Raw genomic sequence first — 21,548 nt, forward strand, 5'->3', positions numbered from 1 at the left:
TAAAGGCCCGGGTAGGCCAGCCTTTCCTAGGCCAACATGTATGGGTTTTTTTTTAAGACGTATGCATGTTGGGCTCGTGCACTTGACCTGTTTTTTTTTTCTTTGATTTTTTTTTGTTTTTTTTCAACTTCATCCTTCAATATTGAGTTTTTATTGATTTTTTTTACTATTGTTTTTTTTAATTTTATTCTTCAATATTTTGTTAATTTTGTATTAGCCTTTATAATTTATTTCAGTTTGTTTTGTAGGTTTATCACAATCTCAACACAAATGTCATAACATTTGATTAGTGTTTACTTTTATGAGCATTTATTCTTTTTATAAAATTAAATATAAAAATAGTTTCAGAAAAAAATATATTAAATCTAATGGAGTCCATAACCTAGATATATAATAGTTTGGCGACTCAACTTGGGTTAATTGAGAACTGAATTTCATGATTTGTTTATGCTTGTTTTTCTATAGGGATATGGTGGTCTCAAACAAACATCTCGACATTGGGTTAATGCTTGATTTTATGAGTATTTATTTTTGTTATCATAAAATTAATTAAATAAAAATTATTTGAAAAAATTATTAAACCTAATGAAGTCCACGACTCAAGTTGCAAGTTTGACGAGTTAAGTTGTGAAACTCAGGTCGATCTAATATGTTGTCATTTTAATAATTAAAATAAAAAATATCATCTTGAAATTTTTTAGAGTCAAACCATATTTTTACTGATTTGTTCAGGTTATTTTTGAACATGTCAAGTCAACGTATTTATGCCAGACAACTCTTACATGGTTTAATTCGAAACTTAGCTTAGAGAAAGAATTGAGTGCGGAGATATCAAGATTGACTTGATAAATCAGATTTAATAACATTATATATAAAAAAATTCTCCATAACATGAATATTTTTTTATATTCATTTTATTTTTTTTGTGGGATAACTATCTAATTTTAACTGAATGTAAAATGATAACGACAAAAGGTTTGCTAAGCCCTTTCTATGAGTCTATATTAAATAATGAAATTAGGTGAGGAAAGTCAATTAAGAAAAACAACCCGAGTCTGTCAAATTGGCTGAATAAATCCCTTTACATGAGAGTCCTGTTCCTTAAATAGGAAGGAATCCTGATTTACATCAATCCTGATTTACATCACATTCCTATAATTTATACCTAAATTATAGGAAGATACTTATCCTATAATTACACTCCTATTTCAGCTGTATTTCTATCAATAACAACTACTGCCTATGCTAACATCCCCCCTCAAATTGATGCTGGATGATTAATAAGCATCAATTTGCCAACCAAAAACTGATGTCGTTGTCGAGTCATGGATTTGGTGAACACGTCAGCAATCTGGAGATCGGTGGAGATATGTGGAAGAGAAATAACATGAGCATCGACAGCTTCGCGGATAGAGTGACAATCCACTTCAATGTGTTTGGTGCGCTCATAGAAGACGGGATTCATAGCAATCTGAATAGCACTCGTGTTGTCTGCATGAAGGAGAGTAGGAGTAGTCTGGTGAAATCCCATCTCGACAAGCAGGCCACGAAGCCAAACAATTTCTGAGCAGGCAGCGGACATGGCGCGATATTCAGATTCGGTCGAGGATTTGGAGACTCGATCTTGTTTCTTACTTTTCCAAGAAATCAAGGAATCACCAAGAAACATACACCAACCTGTAACAGAGCGTCCGGTATCAGGACAACCAGCCCAATCGGCATCACTGTATGCAACAAGACTAATAGGAGATCCAGCTGGGTAGAATAGACCACGGTTAGAAGAACCAAGTAGATATCGAATGATGCGACGGACTGCTGCTAAGTGTAGATGACGAGGAGATTGCATAAATTGACTGACTTGCTGAACTCCAAAGGAGTATCCACTGGAGAAGAAGCTTGAAGACCGGCCAAAGCAATCAAATCATGAGTTTATTTCTGTTGGTGCATATAAATACCAGAAGGGGAAGAATGAACCTCCAAACCCAAGAAGTAAGTGAGAGAACCAAGGTCCTTCATATGAAAGGAATCCTGAAGATGTTGCTGAAGTCCAGTAGATGTTGTGCAAAGAAATAATGAAGAATCATATTTGCTTTGCACAAAAGAGAAGCGAAGCAAGGTAGTGCGAAACTTGTCAAACCATACTCGGGGAACTTGTTTCAAACCATACAAGGACCGCTTCAATTTACAAACAACCGATTTAGAAGATGAAACCAAACCCGGTGGAGGTGCCATATAAATATCCTCTTTGAGATCACCATGAAGAAACGCATTTTTGACGTCCATTTGATGAAGTGGCCAACCCTGTGAAGCAGCAATGGCAATAATAGTGCGCACAGTAGTCATTTTGGCTACGGGGGCAAAAGTCTCTTCATAATCCACCCCATATTCTTGTCGATTCCCCAGAGCAACCAACCGAGCTTTATAGCGGTCTAGAGTGCCATCAGAGCGAAGCTTTATGGAATATACCCATTTACACCCAATGGGTTTAACCGATAGAGGACATGAAACAAGATCCCATGTATGATTATCCTGAAGCGCACAAAGTTCTTCCTGCATGGCGGTTTGCCAACACTTATGCTGGACAGCCTGTGAGTAACATGATGGAACAATAATATTGGATAGAGTAGCAGAGAAACCAAACCTATCAGGAGGATAAGAAACCCTCGTAGAACGACGAAGAACAGGCTACAGAGGGGAAGGGACCGAAGCAGTCTCAGAAGCAGTATCAGATGGTGGGTTAGTCTCCGGAAGAGCCAAAATTGGGCGCCGTCTTTCATACATAATTCCAGGTTTAAACCGCTCAAATGACGACACGTCCTCAAAATAAGGAAGAATAGGAGCATGCAATGAAGATGCAGCAGGAGTAGCAGTAGGGAAAAAATATTGGTTTTCAAAGAAGACCACATTTTGAGAGACACGAAATTTGCTACAACTTAGATCATAACAAACAAAACCTTTGTGAGAAATACTATAACCTAGAAAAGCACATTTAGCAGACTGAGCAGAAAGTTTGTGGCGTTCATTAGAAGGCAAATGAACAAAACAGACACAACCAAAAGTATGCAAATCAGAGTAGCTAGGAGCCTCATGATATAGACGATAATAAGGGGAGTCGAAATTTAACACCTGGGAGGGCAAACGGTTGATTAAATAAACAGCAGTAGACAATGCTTCAACCCAAAATTTAGAGGGAACAGACGAGTCAAGCAATAAGGTTCTAGTGACATCCAACAAATGTCGATTCTTACGCTCAGCAACCCCATTTTGTTAAGGTGTATATGGACAAGAACGATGTGAAATAATGCCCTTTTGTAGTAACAAATCATGAAAGTCACGTGACATATATTCCCCACCCGAATCAGATCTTAATACCTTAATACCAGTAGAAAATTGGGTTTCAACATAGGCAAGAAATGTCTTAAAGACGGAAAGAACCTCAGATTTGGAACGTAGGAAGTATACCCAAGTAAACCTACTATAATCATCAATAAAAGTTACAAAGTACTTAGAATGAGCATGAGAAAGTATCGGTGAAGGTCCCCAAACATCACTATGAATAATATCAAAACATTTTATGGCACGACTACCATGAGAAGGAAAAGGAAGAGTTTTACTCTTACCTAACTTACATGTTGAACAATCAATCAAAGCATCGAAAGAAGAAAATTTATCTTTATTTCCCAACAAACCAGAATTCAACAATCGCGATAAAACAACAGAATTTGGATGGCCTAAACGTTTATGCCAGACTTCACTTTTATTTAGAACATTCGAGCATGCAAAAGAAAGACAACTAGGAATGGAAAAATACAGCGGAAATAAGCGTCCAACTTTAGGCCCCTTCGCGATTACTTTCCCCGACACCTGATCCTGCACAAGACAACCATTACGAGAAAAATGCACATCACAGTTATCATCCACCAGTTGACCAACTGAAATAAGGCTAGTAGACAGTTCCGGTGATACAAAAATATTCGTGAAGGTGGGATCAATATCTCCAATTTTAGTGATGAGTATATGACCACCATTAGCAACCTGAATCTGTGATGAACCATGATACTCTCGCACATTCTTAAGCATACTAGATGAGTTGGTCATATGATTTGAAGTAGCGGAATCAGCAAGCCAAAGTTGTGAATTGGAAGTATTACCTTGTAGCCCTAGGGCCGAGAGGGCTGTAATGATCATTTGCTGCACCATTTCTGGAGTAAGAGAACTGGTAGCGACTGTCACAGATGAGCTTTCAGATACCACCGCTGGAAAGGCCTGTATTTTCCGGTTTTGAGGACGAGTGGGACACTCCTTGATAATATGCCCTTGCTGTTTGCAATAATTGCAGAACTTCTTTCTACAATTGTTAGCAATGTGGCCATATTCCTTGCAGCTATAACACTGAACATTGCCCATATTCCGGCCTCTACCTCTTCCCTGGGCAGCAAAGGCAACTGCAGCTGGGTTGTCCTGCTTTAGAGTACTTTGTGTAAGGATTCGCTGTTCTTCCCGCAGTAATTCCCCAAAACAACCATCCAAGGAAGGCAAGGGAGCTCGGTTCATCAAATTTGAGCGAGTAATCTCAAATTTAGATCTCAATTTCATGAGAAATTGATCACGCTTGCTCTGCTCATGCACCTTCTGAATAACCGAAAGGGATTCTGCTGGAATCTGGGCATAAATGATATCAGTATATTCTGCCCATAGGTTCTGAAAACCAGAATAATACTCCTGAATAGAAAGATTGCTTTGAGAATAATTAGAGATGTCGTTTTCTAATTGAAAACGTCTAGCATTATTATCTTGATAGTAAACCTTCTTCAGATATTCCCACATGGTTCTTGCTGTTTTGTATGGCCTCAGATTAAGAATAATGAGGGGGTCAACTGACCCTAGTATCCAGGACATTACCCGAGCGTCCTTGACCTTCCATAAAGACAGTTTTGTAGCATCAATAGGGGCTGGATCACTCCCATCCACATGACCCCACAATTCTTTTCCTGTGACAAATACTTGAAACTGAAATTCCCAAGCAGAATAATTCTTCCCAGTAAATCAGACACCAAACAGATCAGCATTGTTTGACATTTTTGTAGTGATACACAAAAAATCACATAACAAGGAGAATACAAACCTCAGCTGACAACCGAAAACCAAACCAAAAGAACCAAGAAACTGAGAGTCCTCTGTATCTAGGACTGATTGCAAAGAGCCAGGAGACCGAGAGTCCTATGTATCTAGGACTGATCCAGAATAATCCAGAAACCGAGAACAACAAGAAAGAACCTGATTTTGGAATACAAATTCAAAGGTATAGCTCTGATACCATGTCAAATTGGCTGAATAAATCCCTTTACATGAGAGTTCCGTTCCTTAAATAGGAAGGAATCTTGATTTACATTAATCCTGATTTACATCACATTCCTATAATTTAGGCCTAAATTATAGGAAGATACTTATCCTATAATTACACTCTTATTTCAGCTGTATTTCTATCAATAACAACCACTACCTATGCTAACAGAGTCAACCGAGTTAACCAATCAAACCTTTGAATTGTGTCATAAGAATGAGAAAACCCAACCCAACCTAATAAAAAACAAATTTAATCTCGAATGATGAATATAAAAAAAAGGCATTGATTGAAAAAAAATTAAAAAAGATAAAAAAATTAAAAAATATTATTATAATAAATAAGGCTTTATGAGAAGGAGTACATTAAACCCCTTCTCCTCCTTTAGTTTTTTTGTTAATTTATGTTAGTCCTTCCTCACACTATTAGCATAATATAATAAATAAATAAGAATTTAAATTTGATTTGTTTATAAATTTATTAAAAATTTTGAATGAGTCAAGATTAAAACAAGCTAGCAGTGGCTTAGCATAAGAACTTCTATTTTTTAAAGTAGTTTTAAATTGTTTTTTTAATTAAAAAACATCAAATTGATGCTTTTGGTGTTCTTCGATAATTTTAATATACTATTGTTAAAAAAACTATAAAACATTATTTTAATATATTTTAAATTAAAAAACACTTTTAAAAAATACCTTTTAAACATTATCAAATTATAAATTCTCAAACGCAATGCACTTAGGTATCATTTGGTTACTATCTTGGGATAGAAGGGATGAAGATAATGAAAACAAAAATAAATTTAGTTAAAGAGACAATGATAAAGACATGAAAATAAATATTTTTCTAGGACAATTTTGGAGCGAGTTTTGTGCTTTTAAAACATGAGGTATAAAAGGAACATATCTCTAAAAATAATATTTTTTATTTTTTATTCCTAAAATATCGTTATAAAAATCTCTAAATTTCAAAATCATCTAATTAAGATATGTAAGGAGAAAAATTATTATTATCATAGTTTTAAAATCTAATTTAGGGATCGATTGAAGGCAAAACCCAACTCACTAATCGAGGCCTGGGTAGGGGATCGAGTTGATCCAGGTTAGCGTAAGAATAAAAATGGTTATTATCATAATTTAAAACCCAATTTAGAGGTTGATCTAGGGCAAGGCCTAAGTCATGGATGAGATTGACTGTTGAATCGGGTCAACGTAAGGAAAAAATAATTATTATAATAGTTTTATAACCTAACTCAGGGGTCGGCCCGAGACAAGGTCCCAATGACATGTCAGGAGGGTTAATATAAAAATAAAAATGGTTATTATTATAGTTTTAAAACTCGATTCAGAAGTTAATTCGAGGCATGACCCGAGTCATGGATCAAGAGGGTCAACCCAGGCTGACCCTGATCAATGCAAGGATAATGTTTTTTATTATCATAACTTTAAAACTCAATTTGAGGGTTGACCAAGGCAAGATGCAAGTCACGGGTCAGAAGGGTCAATACGGATTGACCCGAGTCAACATATAAATAAAATTGATTATTATCATAGTTTTGAAGCCTGACTGATTTTATATACCATAATCAATAACAATTCTATTCCTATTTTTTTTCCCATTCTGTCTCTATCATCTCTATTTTTCTATCGCCAGTATTTGAAATTGAAGTACGACGAGGTAAAGTTTATTTATTTATTTATTTATTTATTTAATAACAATAACCTTAAACCACACACCACACACCACACACCACACACCACTGTAAACTAAAAATACACTCTTTTTTTTTTTCTTTTTTTTTCCACAAAAAAAAACCTAACAACAGCTCACCTTGCCCCAAAACACACACTTGGCAAAATAACCTTAGCAAACGAACACAGAAATCTTCAAACCCCAAAACCAAGGCTTCCGGAGACAGGCAAGGGAGGGCTTCTCTAAAATACACCTGCCGGCAATACTATCAAAAACCTACCTTTCTAGATCCGTTTATTCTGTTATTGTGCAAGGATCTATTTTTTTCCTCTTCAGATCTCTCCAATTTTTTTTTCTTGGGTTGCAATCTCACCTACCTGTCAATTTTATACAATATTTTTTTATAAAAGAAATCGTAAAGCTCGAGTCTTTTTTTTTTTAATTATTTTTGTGTTTTTTTAGGGAATCAATCAATAATGGAGATGGAGTTTGTGGAGTTATTTGATGAAGCAAAGAAAGCTGCAGATGCTTCTCTCAATGATGACGTATGGTCTAGTGGACCGGAGGTGACTCGGTGTGTTGATTCGCTGAAACAGCTCAGGAAGTTTAAAGTTACTAGTGAACTTCTTGTTTCTACTCAGGTAATTTTATTAAGGGTTTCTTCTATTTTTCATTTGTTTGTTTTTAAATTTTAGTTTTTTGTGTTTATTTTGTTAAATTTTTGTTTTTGTGGGCTCCAAATGATGTTAAATTGTGATTGCTTCATTAAGTAATTAAGCATTGAGTTGATTGAATTGGTTAGAGTTTGATTATAGTTGCAAAATTGTTCTGGAGGTGTTTTATATTTTGTGATAAGATTAGTGAAAGAGAAGAAAATTGTAAGCTTTTATTTCAAGCAAGGAATCAGTTCTTTCAATTTTTTTTCCTTTCTGCTTATTGTTATAAATTGGATTACAATGAATAGGTTGAAATATGAAAAGTCTTGCAAGGGTCATTGATTGAAATCCGATGGTTTAACATAACTTTTTAATAGGTTGATAATTGTTGATTCAATAATATGAAAAAAAGCTTAGCTATGTTGTGCTTGATGTTCTCTCTGGAATCATAAATTTCATGAATTGCTGAATTATTTTAACTTGCATAATACTTGTTTTCATTACCCTTGATTTGCAGTTCATTGGTGCGTGGTTGGTAGCCAAGAGTTGAGTTGCTTTTGATAGATAGAGATTATGTGGTTGTTTTGATGGACAAAAAATTGTGTTGGATTATGAAGTCTAATATCACTTGTTATAAGGATTTTATATGAAGTATGTTTAAGTCTTGTGTGAATATCAAGTTTGCTGCAATGTTATCTTTTGCTTGCCTTGTTGTGGTGTTCCAATGATTTTACTTTGGCAAAGTAGGCATCTGCGTTGGTGTCGAATGGTTGTGGATCTTTGTTGTAGATAATCCATGAGAAATCTTCCCTAGAAGCAATAGCAATAGAAACTAGATGTCATTTTATTTGGCTTCTTAATATAGTTTGATTTTTTTTCTCTACAATCATGATTTTTAAAGTTCAGTCAGTTTTTTGTTCTTTCCCAATTCAATCATTCTTGCAACCTTCATGGACTGTAATTGCTTAACTTTCAAGTTTTGTTAGACTCTACTCGGATGATGTTTTTTTTCTCTCCCCTGTTTTTGTTTATTTGTGGCTTTACATTTTAAATGCTTTTTTTTTTTTCATTTTGGAAAAAGGAGTTCAGTTTCTGTACCTTTTGGGTCCAATTGATATTAGTCTGCCATGCTAATTGCCAAGTTGTTAATTAAGTATGAGAAGAAGTGAGCTGGGTCCTGTGGGTTTCATCTAGAACTTTTTCAGTGGAGATGCTTAGTCAGATGTTTTAGCTAGTTGTCCTTTAACCATACATACTCAACTCAAGCAATATTGTTGGAAACTTGTATTTGTTGTTGCAATGCAAGAAAACAGTGCAGGTGCCCATTAATGGTCTATCTATAGCAATCAATTTCAGGAATTGCCAAAGTATCCCCCAACCTGAATTATGCATTCTTTCTCAACTCTGTCCCCTACCCCACGTTAAATTGAAGCAGTTCCTGTAGTTATTACATGGCTGTTTTGATGGATGGAGAAGTTTTTGTAGTATCTCAAGTGTAATATGATTGTTCAGGGATTGGATATTGAAATTGTTGCATAGCTTGTTTGATGCGTTCCCTTCACATCAAATCATGTTGAAATGTCATCTCTTTTGGGCCTACTTGGGTTTTTTGCTAATTTTATTTTGGCAAAGTAGACATCAGGTTCGGAGTTTATTAGAAGTGGATCTTGTTTGTATAACAGTCCATGTAGATCTACCCCAGAAAACAATGGCAATGAATACCAGATGCCATTGTATTTGACCTCGAAATATAGGTTGGATTTTTTGTGTATTATTATGATTGCCAAAGTTCATTCTGTTTTAACTTCTTTTCCAACTCACTTATACTTGCTACTTTCTTGCACTTTAATTGGTTAAATTTTCAAGTTTTGTTATTCTTAACCTTGAACTTATGATTGAAATGTTTATGTTGGGAACTTATGATTGAAATGGTTATGTTGGTATGCTTGGTGGATTGCCTTTGACATTTTGCTTCTCCGTGCATCTCAGGTTGGGAAAAAACTTCGACCTCTTGCAAAGCATCCTAAGGAGAAAATCCGAGCTGTGGCCTCTGACTTGCTTGAGATGTGGAAAAAGATGGTCATTGATGAGACGAGAAAAAAAAATGGCAGCATTGACAGTAAAAGTTCAGTAAAAGCTGAGGTATCAAAATCGGAGACTGTCAAAGTTGAGAAGCTTCGAAAGACTAGTGTGGTAAAGGTTGAAAAGGCTTCAACCTCAGAAACTGTTAAAGTTGAGAAAATGGATCAGGATAAGACTGTCAAGGTTGAGAAGATGAGCAAGCAGGAAATCCAGACTTCCAGTGTGAAGCAACCATCACAATCACCTATTGGTCCACCAAAGCTGAAGACACTGGTTAAATGTAATGATGCTTTACGCGACAAAATCCGCGAACTTCTTGCAGAGGCCTTGTCCAAAGTTGCCAGCGAGGCTGATGAGGACATCAGGGATGAAGTAGAAGCATGTGACCCTATTCGAGTTGCTGTGTCTGTAGAATCCATGATGTTTGAAAAACTCGGTCGGTCAAATGGAGCACAAAAATTGAAGTACAGATCTATAATGTTCAATATCAAGGACCAAAACAACCCAGATTTTAGGAGAAAAGTTCTTCTTGGAGAGGTCCAACCTGAGAGGCTTGTTACCATGGGCCCTGAAGAAATGGCAAGTGAACAAAGGAAGCGAGAGAATAACCAAATTAAAGAGAAAGTGTTGTTTGATTGTGAGCGTAGTGGTCAAGCACAAGCCACAACTGATCAGTTTAAGTGTGGTCGTTGTAGACAGCGCAAATGCACTTACTATCAGATGCAGACCAGGAGTGCAGATGAACCTATGACAACATATGTAACATGTGTAAACTGCAACAACCATTGGAAATTCTGCTAATCTGGTCTTTAGGTAGGACTGCACTTCTGTAGAACTGGTATGGAGCTGGTTATCTGTGAAGCTTCATCTGTATTTTTAACTGAACTACCATTTCAGTTTGTTGTCTTAGGTATTTGGGAGAAAATATTTCATTCATTTCCATTTTCTGTAGCCTGTAGGGATATTTTGTTCAGGGGGTCTATCCAGGCTTCTGGTCTTGTCATTTGATGACTTCAGCCAGACCTGAGATCGGAACATTCTGGTTGCCTCGACTTCTTGTGTTTTTTTTTCTTTCTTTTTTAACGCTTGAAGCTTTCCTTTTTTTTTTTTTGTACTGCTACTACTACTATTGAAAAAGAAAGGTCTAAACTAGATTACTCTTCAATTATTATCATTATCATTATTTTTGTTGTTGTTGTACAAGTGTATACATGATGAGAGGCTGCTACATTGTCACAGCTAGATCATCCATTCTCAATTACCACATGAGCCGCCCCTTGTGCTCCTGTTTCTCACCGTTGCCTCTTTATAATGCTGGCTTGCAGAAGCTTTTGAGGAATCTGCTATGGGGTTTCTTATTTCTTCAGGTTTTGCTTTTTTCCAGTAGAAGGAAATCTTCATTCGGCCATATGGCCATCACCATAATGGGGGTTTTCCGTGCAATGATTACAGGTACGATACCTTTCCAAATGATTTTGCAAAGCGGACTGAATAACCAGAAGCAGAAGCCACACAATCGCACCAACAAAACTTACTATCATTGTTAGCAAGGTGAGTCGACAAATGAATGAATCCATAACACAACCAAATCATCGTTCTCCTGTTCCTGAGGTTAATTCCCTGGACAAGGTTTCATAGCAGCAACAGGGGGTGATTGAGTATTAAAAAAAAAAGGAAATCGACGAATGCAAACAATGCGCAAAGTGCTGAACTTGTTACAATAGCAATAGGCAGAAATTTGAGGAGCGATGGGAAGAAGATCAATGTTATAACAAATAGCACCAAACATAACGAGCAAAGTGAACAGAAGAGCCAAATCATTAGGATCTGAACAAGAAATATATTTTTCTGATAAAAACAAGAAAATTCAAGACCATGTATGATTTGCATACCGAACGTGAGATACCTTGAAAATTTCATTCTAATTTATATCCAAGTTGTTGAAAGATTAAAATAAATGTATAATACAAACGTTACATCTTGCAAGCTCGAAAATCTCTCTTCCGCTTCCCTGTCTCTCCATTCTAATCTGATTGCATTTTCCAACTGAGTTGCAAATTCAGTGTCCTAGTCGAATTTGTGTCCGTAATCCGTATGATTGCTGTAGAATTAGGCAGCAACACCCCTTACTAGGCTGTGCGTTTTTTTCAAAATAGCACTTTCCTAAAGCCCAAATTCTAAATCTTAAATTAAGAATAGGATGAAACAGATTGCTGACAAAAGAACTAAGAAGGAGTTTAATGCTGGAGATTATGTATATTTGAAAGTTGTAATCATATAAGTAGGCAAGTGTGGTTCCATGGAAGAATTTGAAACCCTGACAATCCTAGGTTCTATGGACGTTACAATATTTTGCAAAGAATTGATTTAGTTCCTGTAACCTAGAACAACTAGTTGGATCTATGGTTTGATATTATTTAAGAGTAAGAAAATAATTGTTTTTCAAAATGTTTTTTGTTTGGAAATACATCAAAATAATATTTTTTAATTTTTTTTTAAAATATTTTTAACATCAACATATCAAAACGATTTAAAAACATAAATATTTTTTTTAATAAAATACTATTTAGAATGCAATTTCACCTCTTCACCTTGTTTTTCACTAAAATTAAAAGAAGCAATGCAATGTCACATCAGCTTTACCTCTAGATGATGATTCCGGTAAGTTTAAAATATTTTCAGTAATTGTTCTTGTCAAGAAACTAAAGAAGGACAATGCAACAAATGTATCGTTTTAATAAATAATCATATGTAAAGGTATGTTGAGTTAGATTCCGGTAGCAATTTCTTTTAAAAATATTTTTTGTTTGGAAATATGTTAAAATAATATTTTATTTATTTTTAATTTCTTTTTAAATATTAAAATGAAAACATAATAATAAAAAAAAAGTGTTTGACCCTCGCATATTTAAAATTGGTTGCAAAGGGAAGAAACAATGATTCGCCGGGGAAACAGCAGAAAGGAATTCTACCTGTAAATCATGTTCAGAGGCTCACTCACTTGATAGTTGGATACGAGTTCTCTAATACTTTACGGCAAAAAGAGTTGACACTGGTTGCAGGATCAATCAATCAGCCTTATTGATGGATTTTCATTTCTTTTGAAGCTTGCCATTATTTTTTTATCCTAATAACAACGCGTTCGAGAGCTGATGATGTGTCGCATTCTTGTCACGGTTTGCTTTGATGAGTTTGATGGAATGTGGCATTGCTGCAAAGCATCTTCTTGGGATATGGGAGTGATAGTAGTAATTGTTCACATTGCCTGGCTGCTGCTACTTCCATTGTTCCCTTGACTTGTGACACAGTTATGTACTGTTGAAGTGAATGCGATTATACAAATCCTCAATGCCTTCTTGCATGGATTTGGTGCGAATTGCGAAATCCGGTGTCCTGGTTCCGAGTTTTGTGTCTGTGTTCATGATTGGTTCCACAACACCACCTCCTTCTAGGCAGCCTGTATAGTTTTATGTTTTCGAAAGAAAAAGAAAGAAAGAAAAGATGGCATGTCTCAATCCAGAAGAAAAGGAAAATAATGAAGCTCTAGATCGACATTTTGGAAAGTTGTAGTAAAAGTCAAGGTACAGCAGCTAATCATCATTTCAGAAATCAGATTCAATCTATTTTTCGCTCTTCAAAAACCATCTTTCAGATTCTACAATGAAGCGGTGTAGAAGTGAAAGAACAAGTTGATGATCCATAAAACCCAAATCACAAATCAAAACACATTTGCAGCAGAGGAAATTCCTCACTTCACAGCTACAAGTTGAGATGAAATCGAATTTTCTGAACCCCAACTTGAACTTGGACTCTGCATTACATCTTCTCCCACTGATTCCTCCGAATCCTCGGCTCTCGTTTCCTCTGGTTGCACTCCACATGTCTTCTTTTCATGCTCCTTCTCTCTCAGTGTTCGAATCGGAGAAATTATCTGCTTCAAAATATAAACAAAAATTATCAGACAAGTACAAATTTAATCTTCGCGTTCCATACTCAACAACTTACCATAGAGTAGGATTGGAGTTCCTTCAATCTATAAAGTATATCAACTTGAATCTCCAACCTCTTTTGAACTTCTCCTCTCTGTTCAAGCTCCTTCATTTGCAAATCCATCACCATCTCCCTTTCTTTGAGCATCTTCTCAGTTCTCTCTCTGTCTAGTCTCAGCCTCTCTAGCTTCTTCTTGATAGCACTCAACTCTTCTGCTAGTGAAGAATCCAATGGCTCAATGATGGATTTTGTTGGGGTTGTGGTGTAGATCGGATGGTTCTCCTTGTTGGAATCTTTAACCACTGAGAACTCAATCCACTCTTGCTTTGGTTTCAAAATTTGAACCTGGGTCATTGGAGTTACTGGTGAGTTCTTTGGTTGGAGTGGTTTCCGACAAGATTTTTGCCGGAGGTTCTCGTCTCCGGTGAGTGGAGATTGGAGCTTAAGCATGGTTCTATTGCTTTTATGTCAGATGAGAAAAATGCGTGTGTGAGAGAGAGGATTTTAGCAGGTAGGAGAGAGCAAGGTTAGGTTTGAATTTGAATGAAAACAGGCGATAACGGCTACTAATATATATATATATATATGTGGATGAGGGGAGACAAGAGGCTCCTCGATCCGAGGTTGCTGATTATATAGTATTTTGATGTTGAGATTAAATAGACAAGCCTTTATTATAAACTGATTTTTCATGAGATAAATAAATTAACATCGTATAGGGTTGCAAGTCTCGAGAGAGGAAAAAAAAGAAATCTTTTTTTTTTTTTCTCATTTTCATTCCTAATTCTCAAAATAATTCTAGGAGATTTTTGGAGCACGTACCAATATGATTTTAATATCGTTTTTATATATTAATATTAAAAATAAAATTTAAAAAATAATAAAAATATTATTTTAATATATTTTTCGAGCAAAAAAATATTTAAAAAAATAGTTTAATGATACCCAAACACTTCCTTAGTTGCTTTTTTATTATTCATGACAATCTAGCCATTTTTCAGTTTGTATAACACATTTTCCATTTGTAATAATAATTTACAAATATTATTATCATTATCATCCAGTTTGTATAAAACCTTTTGCTATATTTTTCTCAATCCAAATTACTTTCCTCTGTTTCCACCAAAAAAGAAAAAAGAAATTAAGAAAACACCCCCTTGCTATGCCAGTTGTAACTGCTAATTCCAGTCATTGATGACTACACAGATCATGGAGGGACACACCAATGGGAAGTGAGCCCATCATCATCCACTAGATGATTTGGCTTTGGATTCCCTTCCAAGCGAGTAATTATTCTCACCGGAGCCAGTGTCGGAGCAGACTAGCAGGTCCAAGACCTTGATGGGTTTTATTTCTTTCTTTCTTTCTTTTTATTGACAATATTGCTGACATGAAAGCATGCATAGTTCCAACTGTTCCTGCACATGAAACTGTTGGAAATATATCAATAGTATAATGTTTTTTGTTTTACCATTGATAACATATATACAGTAATACAACATAGCTCAATTTTCAGAGACAAGTCCTCCAACAGGGTAGGTGGGTGGTCAAAGACCTCAATCAAAGAGCCTTCATCCAAAGTTGATGATTCTTAACTACCCTGCTTGTCTCGATAGTTCATCTAACTTTGGGAAAAGAGGCAACATAAAAAGACATGAGAACTCGAGGAAATGTAATGTGCTGCTCTACAATGGAGTATATACACATTCCGAGCAGCATCAAAATACTAAAATATCACAAGTAATCCATTGGAAGTTCCCAATCATCCTCACTTTCTCTAATTTTTGAACGAAATTTCTGGCTCCTAGAACTTCTCCGAGTGCTCCGACCTCGATGAGATGTAACAGAACTTTCATAATCAGAATACTCTTCACCTTCATCTATTTTTGTCCCCACGTTCTGAGCATCCCAGAAGCCCTAGTATGAAAACATACTACGTTAACCTACAGATCGTCATATCAAGCAAAATGATGGAAAGCTTTCAAATTCCTACAATGAAACAAAGGGTGTGTGCGTGGATATTAGCTTTCTCTAGAGATAGAGTCGGCAAAAACAAAATTTAAGTTAACTTGGGTGTTGGGATATCTGCTCTGGTTCAAATCACAAAGGAGAGTAGTTTCAAACCAGTACTAAATTTTGACTAAAAACAAGATAGCATCAAACATGTGGTGCAGGATTGGTTCAGTTAATGTGTTTTCAACTGTTCTCAAGAACAATGATTGCTTAGAACAAACATCAGTAAGCCTCAGTCTATTGCATCAAATAGTCTGCTTTCAAGCAGGCATCTATATTGTGTGCAAACAAGCGTGTGCACATAAATATTCAAACATATAATATTTTATACAAGAGCAAGAGCAGCCTTCAAGCATTGCTACACTACTGAAGAGAACGGGAAAATATTCAGCATACAAAAGTTACTGCAAGGCAACTTAATTGAAATTAAGAAATTTCTTGGCATCCAAATAAATCTATAATGCCAAACCCAAAGCAAGATTAAGAGTTAAATAATTATGCATCAGGGGATACCTTTGTTAGCCTCTGTATGTGTGAGGCAGCAGATTCATGCACAACAACTGTGTCTGATAAAACTTCAAGCACATCATCAACAGGTAAAGCATAGGTACTCACCTGAAGGTATAAAAAATGATTAGCATTTGAGCTCCTGTCCTTTTTCATGAAGGAAATTTTCGAGTAAATCTTTACACGCAATTGCTACATAGCAAGAAATTGTGGCATGTGCTCTTTTGAGAGAAAAAAGGACCAGTCAACCAACCAAACTAGATGGAATGATAGAAATCCCAAATGAGTCAAGCTCGAGCAATTCCACTGCCCCAGAATTAATGTTGAAAGAGTACCCTCGCACCTAAAAAATTGCAAATGAGAACAAGGAAATTGAATAACGAGACAAATTACAGGACTTGATGAATATATAGCACTGACCTTTCCAATATCTCGCTGACCTGGTGTCACAACTCTATATCCTACCTAACAAGCATCAAAAGTTAATCTCTCAAAAAGTGATATGCCAATATGAAATCAACTGTAGGAATACCAGATACACTTCAAGAAAAACTGAAAACAGAAAACACCTGAAAGGCATTTGGATGTTGGACAAAAACGTTCACCTTTAAGAATGAAAATTCTTCTTTAATGAACTACTCAAACCAGAAATCAGAAAATGGTACAAAGTGATAAAATATTGTTGACACGAGAAACATTTTTCGGTTACAATTCATCAAATTATGAAAACAAACATGCATGTGACACACGGAAATATGAGCACACCAGTGAACAGTGACACATACCAACATTTCCAGGCCAATCATTTTTAATTCAGTATCCATCACATTCTCGTCCTCAACAAGTACTACATCCCCAACCTGCTAAGATCAACATTGTAATCCATAAAAACCATTATTATGAAGGTGGGGTCAGTGATGATACATAAAATTAAATAAATATAAACAACTTTTCAAGAGTGATTAAATATCATGTAGTGGCTAACATCCTAGGTGCCAAATTGCGAAGAAAGTCTTAGAGATGGAAAAAGTTTACCTGGCTAACATCCTCTAGAAGAAACCTCTCTGATTCTCCAGAAAGCAAGTTTGGCCTTACTTCAACTACTAACACCACCCACTGAACAAAGAAAAAGTCAAAATTTTAACAAACTGGGAACAAATTCCACAGTTAATTACAAAACCACCCAGATGCTATAACATCAAAGTGATTAAATCAATTATCAATCAAATAAGATAATACTGATGAAGAGAACGTGAAAAAAGCTTCAGCTCAAGTACAAGACTTATAGATGGAGAATAACATCATCTAAGGAAAGAAAGAGGAGAAAAAAAGGAACATTAGAGGAGAAAAGCAATCTGGACAACCAGCTATGAAAATGGGCAGCAGAGAAGGCGGAGAAACAGCCAAAGCACCACAACCACAACAGCAGAAATCGCAGCATCACTAAGACAGAAAAAGCAGAATGGGGATGAGGGAGAAGAGCAGGAAAATGAACAATACATCAGAACAACACAGCAGCATCACAAGTCACAGAACAACATCAAATAAATAACAGAAGGGAAAAATGCTGCAGCAGATAATCTTGGAAAACCATTCCTCAAAAGCAAAACAATATGAAAAGGCCTTTAAGATGTATGAACTCAAAAGCAAAACTATGATCTAAGGCAAGAAAAGATGCATCAACAGAGGAAGGGGACAAAAACTAGTAAAATCCAGGAGGACTAAGCACCAGCAAGAGAGCCTGAACTAATCAAATAGCAAATTCACAGAACCACAGAACCAGACAGCAAATCCTGCAGATGTAAAACACGTCAAAGGATGGGTTAAATAAAATAGTGAGCCAGATTGCGCAGCATGAAAACCCGACCACATTTCTTGTCAGCCATTCTATGTCTTCTTCTTTCACATCAAAATTAAGACAGTTCATAAGATTTCAACTTGGGAAAGACACACAAAACTCAAACTTCATTCAAACAAACTATTAAAAAAAGCTAGGGTGCGGTGCCAGTTTAATTCTCTTGCTAATTACAAGCTATTATCTTCTAAGCAGAAAGTAGTGATTGATGTTTGTTTTAACCAGGATAGCAGGTATGGCTTTTGCTTGATTAGTGTCATCCTTTTTCAACCTTATACAAGTAACAGCATTAATTTGAATTTTTTAAAAATATATATAACAGTAAGTGAAAGACTATTGAACTTACAGATTTAGTATCGACCCAAATTTGAGAGACAAAACCCAAACTAAGCGCAGATTGAATGCTAATCACTTGCTTTGCCAAAATACTCGATCTTCTAATTACTTGCTTCCCTCTCCTTCCGTTTCTTATCTTATTTCGCTCCTTCTCAACTGCAACCAAATCTTGCTCTTCTTTTCCATCCTTTTCACCATCCTTCAATTCGAGAATATCAAAACCAAGAGAACCCACTTTTGTTTCTTTGTCTTTCTGAATCCTTGATGATTCTAATTCAAAGTTCTTCTCTTCTTCCTCTTGACCTTTTTCTTTAAACCCCACTTCACCAGTATTCTTGCTGGCTTTGATGCTTGTAAGCTTTAACCTTCCACTTCTGTTAACACTTGAAAAGTTAACAGTTGAGTAAGATTGTTGCCTTAATTTTTGAGGTTTGATGATGGAAAAGGGAAGTGGGGAGGAAGGAAGGCAATCACACATGTTGTTGGCAGTGGCTGAGGATTATAATTTAGAGAGCTAATGTTGCTGTCAAGATCAACACTGCTAATATAGCTTTTGGATAACACGGCCACCCACTTGCCCAGCATTCGTAATCAATGGAAAACCATTTTTTTCTTTAAAAAAGAAAACAAAAAACTGAGCTTCAATTAATTTTTTTAATGAAATTAAAATTAATTATTGACCGTACTAATTACAACAAGAAGATTCATTTTAGTAGGAAGACTTTAGGGCTAAATTAATTTTTTTAATATAAAAAACTATTCAAATATTGTTAATTTCTTTTTTAATAAAAATTAATCATGAACTCAAAATATAATTATATTAGATGATATTTTTTTTTAAATATTGATATAACAATATATTATATGTTATTTGTTAAAATATTAAGACAATAACATATTGAATTTGTCCGGATTAACTTGTTAAATTTACAACTTATGTCATAAGACTATGATAATTATATATAAAATAAATTAAAATTATAAAAACTAACTTATTAAATTTACAACTCATGTCAAATTTATTCTCATTAAATATCTATGAGGAATTTTTCAAAAACAAAATAATGCATACTAGTCTCATATTCATAGAGTAATTGCTAACATTACTATTAAAAACCTCAAACACCATCATTAAAATCCTTTAATTTTATTTGAAAAGTATGGTATCATCATAATATTTTTAAAATGTCATTATAATTATTTTAATTGAAAATCATTTTATTTTAAAATGTAAAAAAAGGTAGGGCCCAACCTAGAAGCGTAGGGGCTTAAAAGCCCATGTCCGTGTGTCTGTCACTATAAAGGAGAAAGCCCAAGCGTACAAATCTATTTTTAAAGAAAATGCATGGATGGCATGTTGTTTGTCTAGACATACAAAGTGTCGTCTACCACAATAAATGTTGGCCACCTTTAATGATTAGAAATTGGTGTTTAGGTAATTTAGATCTCAAAACCCAAGATTCAACCTATTTTCCATCTAAAAACACCAAAACAGCATCATATGAACTTCAATAACTTCATTTTCAAATCATGAAACACCCTCTAATCTTCTCAAAATCAAATTGAATCTAAATTTCGGACCCAACATGAAAACATGACCTTTGAAAATTAAAGGGAAATATAAAAAAAAATAGATCTGCTACTTATTTGTTAAAGAAACTATGAATTCTAAAATATGTATTGGTTTCTAAAACTCAAGCAAGCGGTTGATTATATTTAAAGGGAGATAAACATCACCCTTACTATATTTTTTTCAAGGAAATGTTATCCAGACTATGTGTTTTCTTCTAAATTTTTTTTATACTATTAACTGTCAAAATTATTTTATGAGTTTATTCACAACTTATTTATTATTGATCGATTTTCGTCTGAGATAGTATCAAGTCATGAGTCAAAAGTCTTGCAACTATATATATATATATATATATATATATATATATATATATATATATATATATATATATAATAACACTTTCTATAAAAAATCTTGCTTGGCTTATGTTGGTCCCTGATATTAGGAGATCCACTAAACTAGTTATTAAAAATCAAGTTTAAACCAAAACATTGTCAATTTAACAAAAACTTGAAGAAAATTCATCGATGCATTTTTAAACTTATTTTAAGATCAAAACATCATGTTAAGTCTGTGTAGGACCCTAAAACTAGGAGACTTGTCGTTCTAACCATTCAAAAAGCTTAAACAAGACTTAACAATACTTGACAAAAACTCATCGACGCATTTTTAAACTTATTTTAGGGTTAAAAACAATGTGTCATGTCTATTTTTCTCATTAAAACTAGGAGACTCATCGATCTAAATATTAAAAACGAGTTTAATCAAAACATCATCAACTCGATGAAAACTTGTGGGAAATTCATTAACATATATTTTTAACTCATTTTAGGATTAAAAACCATGTGTTAGGTTTATATCGGTTCTCAAAACTATGAAACTTGTCAACCTAACCATTTAAAAAGTTTAAACAAAATATATTAAAGGAAAAAACCAAAACACAAACTACAAAGGGAAAATACATTAGATTTCACCAAAACTCACGTTATTTAAAATCATGGTATTTTGATACATATCAAAATCTAGGAACAACATGAAGTAAAAGCAACTTAAAAGGACTTAAATGAAAGGTTAAATATGAACCAAAACATTTATTCAAAAGATAACATGGTTTTATACCTTGATGAAAGCTGCTGCATTGGTTTGATAAGACAAAGAACGTTTGAAATCGAGGTATGTAGCTCCATTTAGAACCCAAATTGAATAATGTTCTAGTTTGACTAGATCAGATTGTCTCTTCTAAATCAAATCTCTTTTTGCATATATCATTTCTTTCTCTCTCTCTCTTGTTTCAACCTTATTATTTTTGTTCCTTATTTTCTCTATAATATTGATGCCCTGCCCTTTTATAAGCATTAAAGAAGGACCTAAAATCTCTTCTTCAACATTCAATCCTGACCCTTAACTTTGTAAAATTGATTTACACTATCTAGCTCTCCTTACTAGTTGTTTTTGTACTATGCTTGTAGCTAAAAAAAGTGTCTTTTGAGGTGATGGTAC

At 34.8% G+C, this 21,548-nt stretch overlaps 3 protein-coding genes across 5 annotated transcripts; 1 reads left to right on the forward strand and 2 right to left on the reverse strand.

The window, feature by feature from the left end:
* Positions 1-7,151: 7,151 nt before the first annotated feature.
* LOC7484632 (transcription elongation factor TFIIS) lies at positions 7,152-10,824 on the forward strand. Of its 2 annotated transcripts, XM_024604664.2 has the most exons (3): positions 7,153-7,396; positions 7,499-7,677; positions 9,682-10,824. In XM_024604664.2, the coding sequence occupies exons 2-3, from the start codon at positions 7,513-7,515 to the stop codon at positions 10,573-10,575; spliced, it is 1,059 nt and encodes a 352-aa protein (XP_024460432.1). In that variant the 5' UTR covers positions 7,153-7,396; positions 7,499-7,512; the 3' UTR covers positions 10,576-10,824. The 2 variants fall into 2 exon arrangements, with proteins under 2 accessions (XP_052310134.1, XP_024460432.1); XM_052454174.1 differs by having other exon boundaries at positions 7,152-7,677.
* A 2,483-nt stretch (positions 10,825-13,307) lies between these two features.
* On the reverse strand, positions 13,308-14,432 carry LOC7497579 (high mobility group B protein 6). Of its 2 annotated transcripts, none has more exons than XM_024603577.2 (2): positions 13,780-14,432; positions 13,308-13,708 (listed from the first exon to the last, which is right to left on the reverse strand). In XM_024603577.2, the coding sequence occupies exons 1-2, from the start codon at positions 14,212-14,214 to the stop codon at positions 13,523-13,525; spliced, it is 621 nt and encodes a 206-aa protein (XP_024459345.1). In that variant the 5' UTR covers positions 14,215-14,432; the 3' UTR covers positions 13,308-13,522. The 2 variants fall into 2 exon arrangements, with proteins under 2 accessions (XP_024459345.1, XP_002309188.2); XM_002309152.4 differs by having other exon boundaries at positions 13,308-13,705; positions 13,780-14,424.
* Positions 14,433-15,212: 780 nt separating this feature from the next.
* Positions 15,213-19,030, reverse strand: LOC7484633 (uncharacterized). The gene is made up of 7 exons (XM_052454269.1): positions 18,486-19,030; positions 17,320-17,400; positions 17,070-17,144; positions 16,705-16,749; positions 16,538-16,627; positions 16,291-16,392; positions 15,213-15,681 (listed from the first exon to the last, which is right to left on the reverse strand). The coding sequence occupies exons 1-7, from the start codon at positions 18,951-18,953 to the stop codon at positions 15,499-15,501; spliced, it is 1,044 nt and encodes a 347-aa protein (XP_052310229.1). The 5' UTR covers positions 18,954-19,030; the 3' UTR covers positions 15,213-15,498.
* Between the last annotated feature and the right edge of the window lie 2,518 nt (positions 19,031-21,548).

This window comes from Populus trichocarpa, chromosome 6 (genome assembly GCF_000002775.5).
Source record: "Populus trichocarpa isolate Nisqually-1 chromosome 6, P.trichocarpa_v4.1, whole genome shotgun sequence".
NCBI lineage: Eukaryota > Viridiplantae > Streptophyta > Magnoliopsida > Malpighiales > Salicaceae > Populus > Populus trichocarpa.

Bases quoted from the DNA above. Each gene is read 5' to 3' on its own strand.
- LOC7484632 (XM_052454174.1), top strand. From the start codon at position 7,513: ATGGAGATGGAGTTTGTGGAGTTATTTGATGAAGCAAAGAAAGCTGCA. The intron at 7,678-9,681 runs GTAATTTTATTA...CGTGCATCTCAG, and splicing joins AACTTCTTGTTTCTACTCAG to GTTGGGAAAAAACTTCGACC.
- LOC7484633 (XM_052454269.1), bottom strand. From the start codon at position 18,953: ATGTGTGATTGCCTTCCTTCCTCCCCACTTCCCTTTTCCATCATCAAA. The intron at 16,750-17,069 runs GTATGTGTCACT...GATGCTTGTTAG, and splicing joins TGATTGGCCTGGAAATGTTG to GTAGGATATAGAGTTGTGAC. The intron at 15,682-16,290 runs GTATCCCCTGAT...TTTTCATACTAG, and splicing joins ACATACAGAGGCTAACAAAG to GGCTTCTGGGATGCTCAGAA.
- LOC7497579 (XM_024603577.2), bottom strand. From the start codon at position 14,214: ATGCTTAAGCTCCAATCTCCACTCACCGGAGACGAGAACCTCCGGCAA. The intron at 13,709-13,779 runs GTAAGTTGTTGA...TATATTTTGAAG, and splicing joins AACTCCAATCCTACTCTATG to CAGATAATTTCTCCGATTCG.